The sequence below is a fragment of the Protobothrops mucrosquamatus genome, unplaced genomic scaffold (assembly GCF_001527695.2).
Source record: "Protobothrops mucrosquamatus isolate PMUCROS unplaced genomic scaffold, P.Mucros_1.0 scaffold56, whole genome shotgun sequence".
NCBI lineage: Eukaryota > Metazoa > Chordata > Lepidosauria > Squamata > Viperidae > Protobothrops > Protobothrops mucrosquamatus.
In genome coordinates, this window is record NW_015386436.1 from 1,056,026 (window position 1) to 1,071,404 (window position 15,379).

A 15,379-nucleotide genomic window follows, 5' to 3' on the forward strand; every position below is an offset into this window, starting at 1 on the left:
GAAGGATGACTGTAGTTGCCTTCTGGCAATGAAATTTTGGCTGGCTGGTGTGGATGGCGATGCTCGGGCTTCTGGCTGGTCTTTGGACATGCCCAGAGAAGCGCTGGCTCTCGTGGTTGAGCTTGGTACTGTGTGGCTGGTGTGTCTCTGGGCAAAAGCCTGTATTAGAAGAAGCTAAGTTTCCCTTCCTCTCTCCTTCCTGCAGGTGCTGCAGCTCTGCTGGATGGTGCAAGGCATGGAACGGTTTGCCAGCTCCGGGACCCAGACGGAGGCAGTGGTGGTGCTGTCGCTGGCCCAAGCCGCTGTCTTGGGTCTGGTAACCGAGAATGAGTTCTTGGGAGGCACGGTCAATCCAGACAGCATTTTCTCCAGCTTGGCAGGAAAACTGGATGACGCAGCAGCAGCAGCAGCCGCCGCCGAACTGAAGCAGCCCGAAAGCAGCAGCCCAGCTGGCCCATCCCAGGGGGAGCCCCTTGAGGAAGAGGAGGGCCTGGAGGCAGAAGCCCCCTTTGGGAAACAGGCCCGGAGGAGGAAGCGCCCCCCTATGCGCCTGGTGCCAAACGTGAAGCACGAGAGGGGCGAGATGGAGGAGGAGGAGGAGGAGGGCAGTCCAGAAGCGCCCGCCGGAGGTCCCGAGGAGCAGGTGGAGAGCAGCAACCCAGAGGAGCCCTGTCCTGAGCCAACAAGGCAGAGTGGCACCGGCAGGATGGCAAGCCTCAGCCCCTTCAGCAGGCGGCCTCAGCCAGGGCAGCCTCCGCGGAGGCCCCCGCAGCAAGAGCATTCCTTGGGAGCCTACGAGGAAAGGTTCCCCAGCCCACCCCAAGCCGGCCCGGACAGGGCAGAAGCCTTTCCCAGCGGCTGCAGTTTCCCAGCCGGCCTGCCGTCCCTGAGTGGCATGGAGAGCCAGCTGCCAGCCTCTTCCCCAGAGCAAGGCAAGAGTGGGGCAGGCTTCGCCTGGCAGGAGCCCCTGGACTTTGAGGCGGAGGTCCCCGGTGAGCACAGCAAGAAGGTGCACATGGACCGCCTGGACATCAATGTCCAGATTGACGATTCCTACCTGGTGGAGAAGCGCTGGCAGTGCCGTCTGTGCGAGAAGTCCTATACCTCCAAGTACAACCTGGTGACCCACATCCTGGGGCACAACGGCATCAAGCCCCACTCCTGCCCACACTGCAGCAAGCTCTTCAAGCAGCCCAGCCACCTGCAGACCCACCTGCTCACCCACCAGGGCACCCGGCCCCACAAGTGCCAGGTGTGCCACAAGGCCTTCACCCAGACCAGCCACCTCAAGCGCCACATGCTGCTGCACTCGGACGTCAAGCCCTACAGCTGCCGCTTTTGTGGCCGTGGCTTTGCCTACCCCAGTGAGCTCAAGGCCCACGAGGGAAAGCACGAGAGCGGGCGCTGCCACGTCTGCGTGGAATGCGGCCTGGACTTCTCCACCCTCACCCAGCTCAAGCGCCACCTGGCCACGCACCAGGGGCCCACACTGTACCCGTGTCCTGAGTGCAACAAGTCCTTCCACTACCGCAGCCAGCTGCAGAACCACACCCTCAAGCACCAGAACGTGCGGCCCTTCGTCTGCACCGAGTGCGGCATGGAGTTCAGCCAGATCCACCACCTCAAGCAGCACTCGCTCACCCACAAGGTAGGCCGGGCCCACTGGGGTCACGCGGGGGTCCAGCAGCCTCCTCCTGCCCCGGTGTCCTGGCTGGAGCAGCTGAGGTCAGCCACAGAGCTTTCCAGGGCTAGCCAGGCCACTGTGGCCGCTTCCGTCTCTTTCAGGGCGTGAAGGAGTTCAAGTGCGAGGTGTGTGGGCGAGAGTTCACGCTGCAGGCCAACATGAAGCGGCACATGTTGATCCACACCAGCGTGCGCCCCTATCAGTGCCACATCTGCTTCAAGACCTTCGTGCAGAAGCAGACGCTCAAGACCCACATGATTGTGCATTCGCCTGTCAAGCCATTCAAGTGCAAGGTAGGGCTGGGACGGGAGGAGGCCAAAGCTCCATATCTCATGTGTCTTCCCCCCCCCAGCTGCGTTTGGGGCCCTGGGAGGGGCTCTGGACTCGGCCAGGCAGACCTGAGCTGGCCAGCCTGCCACCCACACATTGAGCCCCGCCCCGTCTTCTCTGTCTGCAGGTGTGTGGGAAGTCCTTCAACCGCATGTACAACCTCCTGGGCCACATGCACCTGCACGCCGGCAGCAAGCCCTTCAAGTGCCCTTACTGCTCCAGCAAGTTCAACCTGAAGGGGAACCTCAGTCGACACATGAAAGTCAAGCACGGCGTGATGGATATCAACCTGGACAGCCAAGGTGGGCAGTGGGGGAGGGGGAGAGCACCTGAGAGGGGAACCCCAGATGCTGTTTTCCCTGAGGTAACCTGGCATGTTTGCATTTCTCCCCAGATCCCATGCTGGAGCTGGCAGGCACCAATCCCTCAGAACTGGACGGGCAGCAGGAGATGGACGACTACGAGGAAAACGCCTACGACTATGGGGCAGTGGGGAACCCCAGCGGTGGCTCTGCCTTGGCAGAACAGACCATGAAGGAGATAGCCTACTACAACATGCTATAGTTGGAATGGGAAGGGCCTGGTTAAGGGGGGGGTGGAGGGGGTTACCCCCCCTAAAGTGGGCTGCACAGAACAGGAGAGGAGCCCTGGGAGGAGCCTGCTGGACCTGCGGCCCTTGCTCCATTACAGCCTCTGCGGCCCTCCCAGCCGCCTCTTGACCAGGTGTGGCTCTAGCTGGGGGTTCCAGCCTTGCGGGACTCCGCTTGCCTTACTCTACCTCCCACACTTGGCCAGGGCGACCTTTAAGACCCAGCCCAAGTCGTGGCCGAAGCGACTGGGGGGAGGGAGGCTAAGGACTGGACCACAAGCGCTCGCCTCCCACCCACGTTGCAATCTACCTCTGCCCTGCACTCTGAAAGAGCAGCCTGGGTCAGGAAGCCTCCCGATTCAGTGGACTCCAAAGCGCCCCCTCCCCTTACTTGGCAGAACGGTCAAGGCGCGCCCTGCACAGTCTGTGGCCATGTTCTATTCCTGGGGCGTTGCCACAAAGTGGATTGCCCCTTTTGTGCATAGAGCTACTGTGTTTATTTTCCAGTTCTGAAGAAGTTCAGCAATAAATGAATATTGTTTGGCAGACGGACTGGGTGGTGCCGCCGGAGCAGTGTGGATGTGTTGCACGGACTGACTGTCGCACTAAGGGAGAAGCCATCATTTAATAGCTCTCTTTGGCACCCAAGGCCGTGCCCACGGCAGTTACAGCACTCAACCAATTTCTTCTCTGCTTGCAAGATCTGCAGTCACAGAATGGGGAGGGGAGCAAGGTGGTCTCCTTCCCAAGAGCGGCCCAATGGCCTCACAAGCTTTAGAAACATGCCAAAAAGGACCCCTGTTGAACGGGAGCAGCCATCCGTGCGCGCTCAGAGTCCCTGTCAGCAGGGTCCCTGCTGCCGCAGCTCCTCCTCCCTCTCCTACTGCTTGCTCAGGGCTCTATCCAGGTTGCTCTTGATGGCGTCCAGGAAGTCAGTGGTGTTCACAAAGTGCTCGTTTAACTTTACACTGCAGGGAGAGAAGAGGCACACGACACGGTCATTCTGGGGAGTGCAGGGCTTCCGGCCAATGCGTCCCAATCCGAGCCAGGGCTCACTTGCTTAATCCATGGATGCAGCCAGCCAGATCCTTTGTCATTGTCCCGCTCTCCACCGTCTCCACGCAGACCCTCTCCAGAGTCTCGGCAAACCTGGTGAGGGAGGGAGGGAGGGGAAGGCTGAGGGAGAGAACAGAGCCCCCCTCGGTCTGGGGAGAGACTTCCCACAGCTGGCAATGCCAGTGCACAAGGCCCCCTTGGCTCCTCCCCAAGAGGGCAGTGGGCTGCTCTTACTTGACCAGCTGTGGGTTGCTGTCCAGCTTGCCTCGATGCTGCAGGCCTCTGGTCCAGGCGAAGATGCTGGCAATGGGGTTGGTGCTAGTGGGACGGCCCTGAGGGAGAAGTGCAAGCAAAGAGCATGGGCTCTGCGGACTCTGGCGGCCTGGCCACCCACATCAGTGCCCCCCAGGACTTCCCTGCCCTCCAGGCAAACTCACCTTCTGGTGCTCCCGGAAGTGGCGAGTCACCGTGCCGTGAGCAGCCTCTGCTTCGATGGTTTTTCCATCCGGACAGACGAGAACCGAGGTCATAAGTCCCAGGGAGCCAAACCCTTGGGGCAAACCCAAACGTTGGTCAGACAGGGTCCATCTGACCAGGAAGGAGGGGGGGCCCTGCTCCCTTTGCCCACCAGCATCCCGAAACCCTGCGCAACTCCCTAGAGGCACCCAGGGCACAGCTGGCACTGTGGTAAACGCAGCAAGGGCATGCTGTGCGAAGAGAAAAGCCCCCTCCCCCCAGGAAGCTGGGAGGTTCGTAGCTGGTCCCCCCCCCCACTTCTTTCCCCAGGAAAAAGCTTTGTGGTCCTTAGGAGAGGGGCCCCCCCGAGCCCAAGCTGCTTCCCCTGGAAGGTGCCACCCCAGCCTAGCTGCACCAGCTGAAGGGGGGAGGGACCACTCTTGCCAGTTGCTAAGGGCTCAGGATGGGGTCCTCAGCACCTTGGTCCTGCTCTCTCACCCCCAGTCCATCTGCTGGTTGTGTGCCCTGGGTAGGGCCAGTAAATACCTTGGGCCAGGATGTCCGATTGGACATCTCCATCGTAGTTCTTGCAGGCCCAGACGAAGCCGCCAGCTGATTTCAGCACCTGGGCCACCATGTCATCAATGAGCCTGTGCTCGTACCAGATCTTGAGCTTGTCAAAGTCGGTCTTGTAGTGCCTGACAGGGAGGAGGACAGGAACCCTCCTCAGACAGGGACAGCGTCATGCAAGGCCGATCCTGGATAACGTCCAGGGCAAAGGGGCACCCGAGGCCTGGTAGGCAGGCTCTGATGCCCCTGTTGAAAGCGCCAAGGGGGCTGCTTCCACCCCACGGTCCCATTGGGCTAAATAGCTCACTTATCAAAGACTTCCTGGAAGATATCCTTGAACCGCCCATCGTAGGCCTTGAGGATGGTGTTCTTGGTACTCATGTAGAGCGGCCATTTCTTCTGGATGGCGTACTGGAAGCAGCTGTGGGCAAAGCCCGAGATGGACTGCAAAAGGCAGGCCGAGTGCTCAGTGGGGCGGGCCTGCAGGAGCTCCCCTCCCTCCCTCCCTCAAGGGAAGGTTCAGCAGGCCAGACCCCCGTGAGCCTGGGCATTCCCCCAGGGAAAGTTGCGCCTATGCCAGTCCTGCCCTGCCCCCTCTTCCTCCTCACCTCATCCGTGTTGTACATGCCCAGGCCGACACCCCCGCCTGGGAAGTTAAAGACTTCCCACTCCTTGGCTCCACTGCCATCTTTGGGCACGAAAACCATCTTGAAGGTCCCTGATTTATCCACCACAAAGTCCGTGGCTTTGTACTGAAAAGCAGGGCCCGAGAGGTTATTACAGCCAACCCTCCTCCCTACAAGATGCAAAGGCCCTAAAGAAACCAAGATCAAAACCCATCTGGGGTAAGCAGTTAAACCCAGTTAAAAACAAGGAAGTTTTCAAAAACCACATGTTTAGGCACAACAAATAAGTAATGCTTTGCAAAATGAAAAATCCGGGAGGATCAACCACTGCTCACTTCCCCACCCAACCCTGCTGAGGGGAGCCCCAGAATGGCCTGGCTAGAAAACGGGCCTTTTCCTCCCATGTTCAGCCTTCAGAGCAGCTGTGGAAATTCCTCAGCTTCGGTTCCCCCCCCCCCAGTCTTTGTAACCTCTGGTCTAATGCCCATCCCCCACCCTGCTAGGACGTGTCCTGTCTGTGGCTTCTCTCTCCTGTCCTGTCCTTGTCCCAACTGTTTGCTGAGCTATAATTCAAGGTTATCGTCCCACAGAGGAGGTGGCCCCACCGGGAAGCTGTGACTGGGAGGATTATTATCGTCACACTTTTTAATATATTGGAGCCTGGATTCAGATATTCATTCCGGAAAATGTTTTTGGATCGGATCAGCAGATTATATCCCATTCACATTCACTTAACGACTTCCAGGTCCTGTAAACGTTCCAACTATTAAACCCTGAATAAAGTGCAGAAGTTTCCTCTGTTTAAATCGTTAGCAACTTTGCTAATTCTCTTAACTTCCATAGGTGGCTTTTCAAGTAGAAAAACTCCCGGCGCCCACAGACATCCCGACAGGCCTTTCCTTCCATGGTCTCAAATGGGTCCTGGGAGCTGCACCAGGACACCCAGCAGCAAGAGAACTGCTTTCTTTGGGTGGCCTGGCAGCAGGGCACCCCTCCCCCCCTCGCAAGCCCACCTGGTCACCGTGGGCATGTCTCCCAATGGTGATGGGCTTCGTCCAGCCTGGGACCAGGCGAGGGATGTTCTTGCAGACGATGGGCTCTCGGAAAACCGTCCCACCCAGGATGTTCCGGATGGTACCGTTGGGGCTCTTCCACATCTTCTTCAGCTTGAATTCTGCAGGGGTCGCAAGGGAGACACGTCTGGCATTAGGGCCAGGGTGACTTGCCCACCCCCTCCGACCCCAGCGGCATCCTCTGGGTCCACCACCTTGCTCAGACAGATGCCCCTGGGTGGAGCTTCTGCCTCGCCTGGTCGCACATACCTTCCACACGGCCCTCATCGGGGGTGATGGTGGCGCACTTCACAGCCACGCTGTACTTCTGGGTGGCCAGGGCCGAGTCGATGGTGACTTGGTCCTCCGTCTGGTCCCGGTGGGGCAGTCCCAGGTCAAAGTACTTCAGCTGCACGTCCACGTTGGGCAAGATCAGCTGCAGGCGGCAGACAAGAAGCCGTCAGGACCAGACACCCGTTTGCCCGCCTCACCTGGGCAGTCTCTCCTATCGCCAAGAGAGGCAGTGTGCGTGCGCTTCCTCCTCTGCACGTTTTATGGGCAGAGATCACTTTCAAGCCCTCGGGGCACACTATTCTGCAGGGACGGAGGGGAACCTGACACTGCTCTCCTCTGCGAGCCTCTGCCTTGCGTGCGCAAAGGGTTTGTGGCATCGCCTGGGCTGCCTAAGATGCACGCAGGAAGCAACAGGATGCCTCAGGATTCCCCATCTCAAAGCTTCAAATCCGGCTCTCCCCGCTTCTCCTTCGCTTCCTCCTCTGTGCAAGCACTCCCACCGCCCACCCCGGGCTCACGGCCACCGTCACAGTCTCAGTGCCAGGTACCTTTTCCTTGATGAAGGCCCAGATGATCCGGGTCATCTCATCCCCGTCCATTTCCACCACAGGGTTGGCAACCTTGATTCTCTGGTCAGCATCTGCAGAGAAGAGGGGATCAGAGGTGGCAAGGCCCTGGCCCCTCCCTGCGCCCCAAGTATCCGCCCTGGACAACCCCAGGCCCCTTCACGGGGGCAGCAATGCCCGAAAGGCCCATTTTGGAAGCGTCCCATTTGTGAAAAGTGGTTAGAAGGGCAGGTTTGTGAAAAGTGGTTAGAAGGGCAGGTTCACGTTCCCCAAGAGGACCAGGCTCCTCTCTCCAACCAGCGGCTGCTTCTGACATACTGCCCTCTGCCCACCCCACCCGCGGAGGTGGGCCAAACTTTCCGGGGGGGGCTTTTGACCGGCCAGGGGCATCTAACGGTCTGCCCGGGAAGAGGATCGAGCGCTTTCAGGCTCCTGGGCCACTTCCCCCTCCTTTGCGGGGCCCACTTGCTCCCCGGAGGGTCTCCAGGGCTGCTGCCACCCTCCTGCCACATCGCGCTGCCGCTGAAGGGCCGCCCCGCCCCAGAGGGGCGGCCTCTGCCCGCCGAAGGGACAAGGTCACGCTCAGAGGACGCCGGGCGGCGGGAGGCCCGGCCGCCCCTCCGCAGCCCGCCGAGCGCCAGCTGGCCCCGCGTCCTCCGACAGGTGCCGGGCCGGGCCGGCTGCCAGGGCCGTAGCAGGGGGGGCGGCGGCGGCGCGGGCTCTGCTCCCGGCGCCAGAGGCNCTTCTGCCAGCGCTGCCCGGCGGCCCTGCGGCTGGACGAGGCCGCCCCCGGCGGGCTGGGCGGTCGGCGGAGAGAGGCCGGCGGTCGGTGGTCGGGACCCCAAGGTCACCGGCGGAGGCAGGCGGTCCCCCCGGGCGGGCGAGTCGGCGGCTGGGGCGCACGGCGGGACTGCCTCTCCGGGGCCGGGAAGCGGAAGGCGCCGCGGCGCTCCGACCCGACCCGTGCCCCACTCACAGTGCCGGTGGGGCGGGCGAGGCCAAGCGCTGAGCACGGGGAGCGCAGCGGCCGGGCAGCGAGGCCAGGCGGCGGCGGCGGCGGCGACGGCGGCCCCAGAGCGGAGGTAGCGTGCCATCGCGGCGGGCGGCGGCGGAGGAAAGGGAAGGCGAGCAGAGCGCCGCCGCGAGCGCAGCAGCCCTGGAGCCGCCCCCGCCCCCCCTGCGCCGGGCCCTCCCTGGGGCGGGGCGTCCCTGCTCGGCGGCCACGTGCGTCTTTGTTCCCCGCCCGCCCCGGGTCCCCTTCGCGCGGGCGCCCTTCGCCCGGGGCCATCCCTGGCCGGACCGGGACCCGCCGGTCCCGCCTGCTGCCTCCTCGCGGATGCATCTGGACTCAGCTGCAGCAGGCTGGGAGGTTGCCGGGGTCTGTCCCGGGTGGGAGCAGCTCTGGGTTTCTGCCCCCCCCGCCCATGCCCAAAACCCCTGGCCCAGGAGAGGCAGGCCAGCAGCCCCCCCCAGCCACGCCAGGTGGAGGTGTTTCCTTCGGTTGACATGACTGGAGGTTTGCATCAGGACATCAAGCTGGTTGGGGACAGATGGACACTCAATGTTGACCCCACTTGTAGAAATGCAGGTGGGGGAGTCGGCGACTGGCACTGCCTCTCAGGACAGTGGTACGGGGGGGGGGGGGAATTTTGCTTCTCCCCTGGAGCAGAGAGAAAGCCCTCCAGCTATTTTTAGTCTTGCCACTAGTGGCAATTGGGAAGGCCCCAAGCCAGGAGCCACTGTGCACAATGATGCTGAAACCCACCTGATCATCATCGGCTATTCGTGCTTTGGCCAATGCTGACTGGCTGAATGCCCTGCTTGCGCCTCTCCACATGAGGAGATCCTCTTCATCTCCCAGACACAGCTTGCCATTCTTATCCAGCCTGCCCCTTTCGCAGTCTGAGGGCTGCAAGTTCTGCCTAAGGAAGAATAGTGCAAGGGCCTTTATGATAAAGGCCCGGGAGGGGCAGCCAGCATGTCTGGTTCAGGCCAGCCAACTCTGACCCGCTCCTCGTGACCACAGCTGTAGAGTCCAGCACAGCACAGGTGGCCTTCCAGAGGGGCTTAAACGGGGGCTCTTCAAGACCAGAACTCAGGGCAGGCAATTCCCACATGCTGCAGACATGGGTCGAATTATGGCTAGTATCTGCCAGAAGAAACATTTCTATGTTGGGATGCAGTAACAGAAAAAGTTCAGAGTGGGGGAGTTAGAGGTCAGCCCTGCTTGAGTTTTTGTCCAGTTCTGGGCTCCGAAAGAAAGTGGAGCAAGTTTGCTGAGGGCAGGTAGAGAAGGGGCCAGGAGAGGGGATGGAGTAAGGGAGGCTCTCTCTGGGGTTGTCACAGCATAAATAGAGAGGGGATTTACTCTCTTGCTCCAGATGGGCAGGTCCAGGTTCCAGAGGTCAAAACTGTGAGGAAGGAGGAACTTCCTGACCGCACAAACCATCAGCAGTTGCAGAGGCTGCCCCATGAAGTGATGAGTTAGGTAATCAGACAGGCTGGATGCTCATGCTCAGATGGATCTTGCACCAAGCAAGTCTAGATGGCCTCTAATATCCCTTCTAACTCGATTCTATCTGTTTAAGAAAAGAGGATACTCATTCCAAGCGTGTATATTAACTTCAAAAAAGGGGATCTGGGTGGCTTATAAAAGCAGTAAAGAATTAATTGCAAGGTATAGCTCAGTCCCTGCCCCGCTAAGATAGCTCAACGATTCAATCAACAAGGTATCTAGAAACATGGTTTGCTAAGATTTTTGACCAAGACCCACAATGCATTGTTTCTTCCAATGACTGAATGTGAAGTTTCCCCTGCCCTCTGCTGGTCATCCCTAGCTGATGGTGAAGCCAAGAAGGCAAATGGAGCAGAGCCTTCATTGCTGTACAAGCTGCCAGCATGATGTGTAGCCTCATCTTCTACTCTGGGAACCTACAGACTTCCTGACAGATTTGCAGGATGGTGGGGATCAGTGATTTCATTCTTGTCTGCAGTAAAGGTTCTGATCTAGCTGAGGGGAGTCTGGGAATCTCCTGTCAAACCAAGTGGAGGAGTCAAGTCTGGAGATCTGCAATTTAATTCAAGCTCACCTGCGGAGCCTCAGAAATGCCAATTTGGCAACTGCTAGTCCAGCTCTTTGTATTCTTGAAATGTGGGAAGGATATCTGCCATCCCTTCTTTCACATAAAGGTAGACTTAACAGAGGCACTGATACGTCCCTTATTAAAATCTTTGACCCAGCAGACTGGGTCATCGATACCAGACCCAGCCAGTGTCAGATGTATCAGGGTTGTTCTTTTTTTTTTTGCTAAGCTGGCCAAGGCTGTTGCATTTCCAGAAAAGCTGGGTAGCTCTTGAATGGTTTTAGTCAAGCTTTCAACGGAGAGGCGTCTAAAGGGTAACCTTGACAAAGGAATGCGAGCGTCACTGGGACAGCCAATCAGAGAAAGTAAACAAGAGCTCGGTCCTGGCCCAGAGAGAGCAGGAGAAAGAGAGGCAGGAGAGGGGATGGGTGCAATCTCTGGGAGCTTCAAGATTCTGCTGTTATACCTTCCCCAAGAAAGTGCCCTCCCGAGATCCTCTTGGGGTCTGTTTACCGGCTTGGCCAGTGCAAAGGGACCAGGTGGATGCTTCGGATGGCTTTGGTGGATGTTACAGCCTCACCGGAATCCTCAGAGTGAGACAAGGAGCCTGAGCAGAAGAGACCTCATGAGATCATGAGGGGCCAGATTCTGGCAGAGCCCTAACCCAAGAGCACATCAGCCACTCTGAAGATCCGGGCAAAAGGAATCGGCGGGTCTCTTGGAGGAGCAGACGGCCGGCCCTGAGTCAAGCCACGTCCACAGCCAAACCAGCCCACAATCCTATGCCTCTCCGTTGGGGCCAACTCCACATTTGGGTTCCTGGGGTTTGTTTCTGCTAATCTGCATGTCGATACTTAATTTAGAAGGTGCAGGATGCTCACCAAAGGAGGAGAATACCAAGAGAGAGACAAGACGTTCAATACATTTTTAAAAAGGTTTATTAAGAAATTGTCCTTGAATACTTATGTGTCAGGAAGATACAACCCCAATCAGCCAGGTGAGCCCTAAGGGCAGAGAAGGTTCGCTTTCTGGAATTTGACTCACAAGAAAGCTTGGAAAAAGGGGTAAATCCTGCAGCCCTCTGCCTTTTGTACCTCTCACTGATGCTAAAATAGCAAGGTGAAATCAATGTTTGTGTTTACAACCATGGGAGAGGAAGAGATTACCAGACGGCAAGCAAGCACACAATGGAGAGAATTGCCTTGGCGCCAGCTATTTGCTTATCTGCTCCCCTGGCTTAGAACACAAAAGGAAGCCTTTGGGGTAATCTTGGTCAGGATCATGCCAATTTCAGATAGCAGGAGGAATCAACTAATCTGGCAAAGAAAAGCAGTTTAGGAAGGTATAGCTGGTCCAAGCAATCTCTTCCTTCTACAAGGGGGGGGGGAGTGGGAGCACAATACAAGAAACAGGACTGGGGCATATGGCACAGGAATGACTCTTGCAGTTAGCCCTGCCTGGGGAGCCTCTGCTGGACGGGGGCAACCCCTGTGGCCCTCGGCCCTTTCCTCCTGCTAGCACTTGCTGACAACTCACCCTGCGAGCCTGAGCTTGGTAGCAAAAGCTCTCTGGCTACTATGCACCCAATTCCCAGCTATGCTCAGAAACGTTAATGCCGCAACAAAGCCTCTCAAGCCTTTATTTGACTGGCTTTTTGGGGATTTGCAGGAGAACAAAGGAGCTCCTCGCGAACTGGAGGATGCCGCCCTCTTGGGCCTTTTGAGCCATGTCATGGGTTTTAGGCCAACCACGGTGTCTTTCTGGATCGCCTGGTCAGGTCACCATCTGGTGATGGTGCTGTTGCATTTTTGTTGTTAAGTGAGACATTGAGTCTTGCCCGATTTTATGACCTTTCTTGCCACAGCTGTGAAGTGAATCGCTGCAGTTGATAAATTAGTAGCCCAGTTGCTAAACGAATCTGGCTTCCCCATTGACTTTGCTTGTCAGGTCACTGCGACCGTCATAAATATGAGCCAGTTGCCAAGCGGCTGAATTTTGGAAGGGCAGAAGAGGACATTGATTCCAACTTCCTTGTCGATGGAAGTGTTGGGAGAAACATCAAAAGGAACGTGGGTGGGTGGGTGGCAAAGCCAGGACTGAATTGCCCGGCCTTGAAATATCTAAGCCTTGAAGTGGTCTTGGAGAGGAGATGAATTCAGATCCAGCTGCAAAGAAACATGCAAAGGAAGAAATGCAATGGATGAGTATAAACAATGCTTGGTGGGGGGGGGAAGGGACCTTAGAGCTCTCTTTGCCCAACCCTTCCCAGCACAGAAATTCTCAGACTGTCCCGGGCAAAGGGACATTCACAACTTCATGGGGCAGGCAGTTCCACTGCCATTGCCAAAACGTAACAGATGAAATGGTTTGCAGGGATAGAAAAACAGGGAGAGGCATGATGGATACAGATGGTGTAAACGAGTTTTACCTGTTTCCATTACCTGCTTTTCATTTCTTTTCCTTACTGTTTTCCTGGGCGATGCACAGTACTGCCTACTTGACAGGAAACAGCATCCTGGGTGACTCTGTGCTTGAAATACATGCTGGATAAGGAAGACAAGCCAAGATCCTCAACCGAGAAGCAGCAAACGGATGCTTCTTAGGGATTCCTAAGCCTTGTCAGCCCCTGAATTTCAGATGCAGAGAAGCATCGCGGCCAGTGCGACATGGCAACTATAATTGCTGCTATGTTCAGTTAAATCAAGAATTTTAATTTTTCCTTTGGGAAAAAGGTCAATCTTGGTCTACACTGAAAGCTTTTTTTTTTTAAACCAACAAGATCAGGTGGATTCAGAATATAGGAAAGTAAATACAATGTTTTTTTTTATTTAATGTTTTTCTTTTGTTTTTGTGGATGGTAAATTGTTCATTTTTATTTTACAATTGTTTATTTGAAAATTGATTAGTAAAAACAATCTGGTAAAAAAATGGAATTGCTTATTTTGGGGACTAGAATACCCCAGTTGTTCTATTTTGGGGTCAGTATTTGATAAACACCTGGTCAGTCTCTCCAGCGGTGATGGCTCCCATCCGGGGGGGCTGAACTGGCCTTTCCCTGCAAAAAGCCACACCTTCCCAAGAGGATTCTGGTTCTCCAACCACCCTCCTCTGTGCCCACTTCCCAGGCAGTGCTTCCCACCCAGGACTTATCTTCTGAGCTGGAAGGAATCCAGGGGGTCTTCCTCTGAAGAGCCTGTAAGAAAGGGACCACCCCATCCATGAGGCCTGGAGGCCTCTTGACCCCTTGAGGGCAGAGGAGGGTCCAGAACTGGGGTCAAGGGCTACCCAGGCAGGGGCAGACCCTGCTCTAAGTGGACATGTCTGCCCAATCAATGGACATCCAGAGGTGGTCCCTGCCATCTGCACCCCGGGCAAGATCCTACGGGAGTGGGCTGGGAGGGCCGTTCTCAGGGTTGCCAAAGGAGACTGCCAGCCTAGGGGGGAGCCTGCTGGCCAGCTCCAGCAGCCTGGCCTCCTTCCTTCCTTCTGCAACAGGTAAGCAGAGGTAGAGAGAAAAGGCAGCTCACCCTCAAAGTTTGCGAGGCAGATGGAGAAGGCGGGGCGAGATTCCTTCCTTTTTTTGCCAAAGGCCAGGGTGACCCGCTGCCCAGCACCCCTTTGGCCCTTGCCCCCTCCCCCATTCCAAGTGCTGGTACCAGCTTGGCTCGCTGACCCCTCGGGTTCCAGGGCCATCTTCCCAGGCTCCAGTTGCCATGGCTATTGCTGGGACCGTGTTGCTATGGAAACAGTGGGAGTGTTGCCTGCAGGGCTCCATCTGCCTCTGGAGCCCAGGGAAATGGATGGACTTACGCCATCCTTCCAGCTGGCCATGGGGGGTCATAAGGAGGCCTGGGAAGATAAGTGCAGACCCCTCACATCCTGGGTATAAACTGTTTCAGCTCCTTCCCCTCCGGATGCTGCTATAGAGCTCTGCATGCTAAAACAACCAGACACGGGGAGTTTTTTTCCTTGCGCCATCACTCTGGCGAACTCTTAATCCCCCCAGTTCTGTCTAATATCTATACTTAACCCATGTAGTATGGCTGTAATGTTATTATTTACCTTTATTGTCTTCTTTACTCCCCTCGTTTATTGGTGATTATCATTATTCTGTGCTGCATCCAGAGACAAATTCCTTGTGTATCTAATCACACTTGGTCCAATCAAATATTCAGTTCAATTTCTGGGTTGCAGCTGGGCACCAGCAGGTGGGGAGGTTGGCTTCCCCTGCAGGGCCTGGGGTGTCCAGCAGCCTCTCAACCGCCCCTGGCTGGCTCATGCCAGGATTCCGACTCCCTTTTCAGCTGGAAGAAATCCGGAGAGCAGCTCCAGGTAAGGGGGCAGGTGCAGCAAAATTCCCGGGAGACCTGGACTCTGCCTGGGCAGCGGCAACTCTCGCTGACCCTTCCTGGTCTTTGCCTGGCACCAGCGGGCATTAGATCCTGGGGGGGGGGAGAGGCTCCTCCCTGGCCAAGATGGGCCAAAAGTGGAAGGCGCCTCCCTTGCCTAGGCTAGGGGAAGGGGCTCGCAGCGAGGCCGTGGGGCCCGGGGCCGATCGCCGCGCCGTCCGCTGGCGTGGTTCCCGACAGCGCCTCCAGTGGCGTGTTTAGGTAGCGCATCTGCCAAAGGAAACAATCGGGCAACGCGTGATTTAATTCCCGACTCCGACGCTGAAAAGATACGAGGCCGTTCCGGGGGAAAAACGAAATCACGGCTGACCGGAAAACGAACGCCGAAGCAATAAGAAAGGGCCAAACTCTGCCCGTGCCGAGGAGGTCTTAGCGGGCGCCACCAGGGCTCCGCAGCAGCCTCTCTTTCGCCTCCCCCGGGTTCTGCGCGCGGCTCACGGGTGAGCGACTAGCGGATCTCGAGGGGGCGTCTCTGCCGGCCCGGACCGCGGCTGCCCGGGCGGAGCGCCCTCGGAGGCGGGCAGGTGCGCGCCAGGTGCCGCTCCCCGCAGGCCCGCCCGGGCGCGGCTCCTGCTCAGGTACGGGCCTGCCCGCCACGCCCCGAAGGCGGAGGCGCCGCCACGCCCGCCCAGGCCAGCTGGGACGGCGCGAACTGGGTTGGGCG

At 57.6% G+C, this 15,379-nt stretch overlaps 2 protein-coding genes across 2 annotated transcripts; one reads left to right on the forward strand and one right to left on the reverse strand.

The window, feature by feature from the left end:
* The first annotated feature begins 235 nt into the window (after positions 1-235).
* On the forward strand, positions 236-2,599 carry ZNF710 (zinc finger protein 710). Its single transcript, XM_015811903.2, has 4 exons — positions 236-1,648; positions 1,786-1,977; positions 2,142-2,316; positions 2,409-2,599. Exons 1-4 carry the CDS (start codon positions 236-238, stop codon positions 2,576-2,578), a joined length of 1,950 nt encoding a protein of 649 aa, XP_015667389.2. The 3' UTR covers positions 2,579-2,599.
* A 482-nt stretch (positions 2,600-3,081) lies between these two features.
* Positions 3,082-8,317, reverse strand: IDH2 (isocitrate dehydrogenase (NADP(+)) 2, mitochondrial). Its single transcript, XM_015811904.2, has 11 exons — positions 8,200-8,317; positions 7,206-7,297; positions 6,634-6,799; positions 6,325-6,485; positions 5,294-5,437; positions 4,993-5,129; positions 4,662-4,813; positions 4,097-4,209; positions 3,894-3,991; positions 3,660-3,752; positions 3,082-3,571 (listed from the first exon to the last, which is right to left on the reverse strand). The coding sequence occupies exons 1-11, from the start codon at positions 8,315-8,317 to the stop codon at positions 3,484-3,486; spliced, it is 1,362 nt and encodes a 453-aa protein (XP_015667390.2). The 3' UTR covers positions 3,082-3,483.
* Positions 8,318-15,379: the final 7,062 nt, after the last annotated feature.

What these genes read in the sequence shown, in the direction of transcription:
- ZNF710 (XM_015811903.2), top strand. Translation starts at nt 236, where the DNA reads ATGGAACGGTTTGCCAGCTCCGGGACCCAGACGGAGGCAGTGGTGGTG. An exon ending in TCAAGCCATTCAAGTGCAAG is followed by an intron (nt 1,978 to 2,141) that starts GTAGGGCTGGGA and finishes CTCTGTCTGCAG; the next exon opens with GTGTGTGGGAAGTCCTTCAA. An exon ending in TATCAACCTGGACAGCCAAG is followed by an intron (nt 2,317 to 2,408) that starts GTGGGCAGTGGG and finishes ATTTCTCCCCAG; the next exon opens with ATCCCATGCTGGAGCTGGCA.
- IDH2 (XM_015811904.2), bottom strand. Translation starts at nt 8,317, where the DNA reads ATGGCACGCTACCTCCGCTCTGGGGCCGCCGTCGCCGCCGCCGCCGCC. An exon ending in CGATGAGGGCCGTGTGGAAG is followed by an intron (nt 6,486 to 6,633) that starts GTATGTGCGACC and finishes CGACCCCTGCAG; the next exon opens with AATTCAAGCTGAAGAAGATG. An exon ending in TGCATCCATGGATTAAGCAA is followed by an intron (nt 3,572 to 3,659) that starts GTGAGCCCTGGC and finishes CTCTCCCTGCAG; the next exon opens with TGTAAAGTTAAACGAGCACT.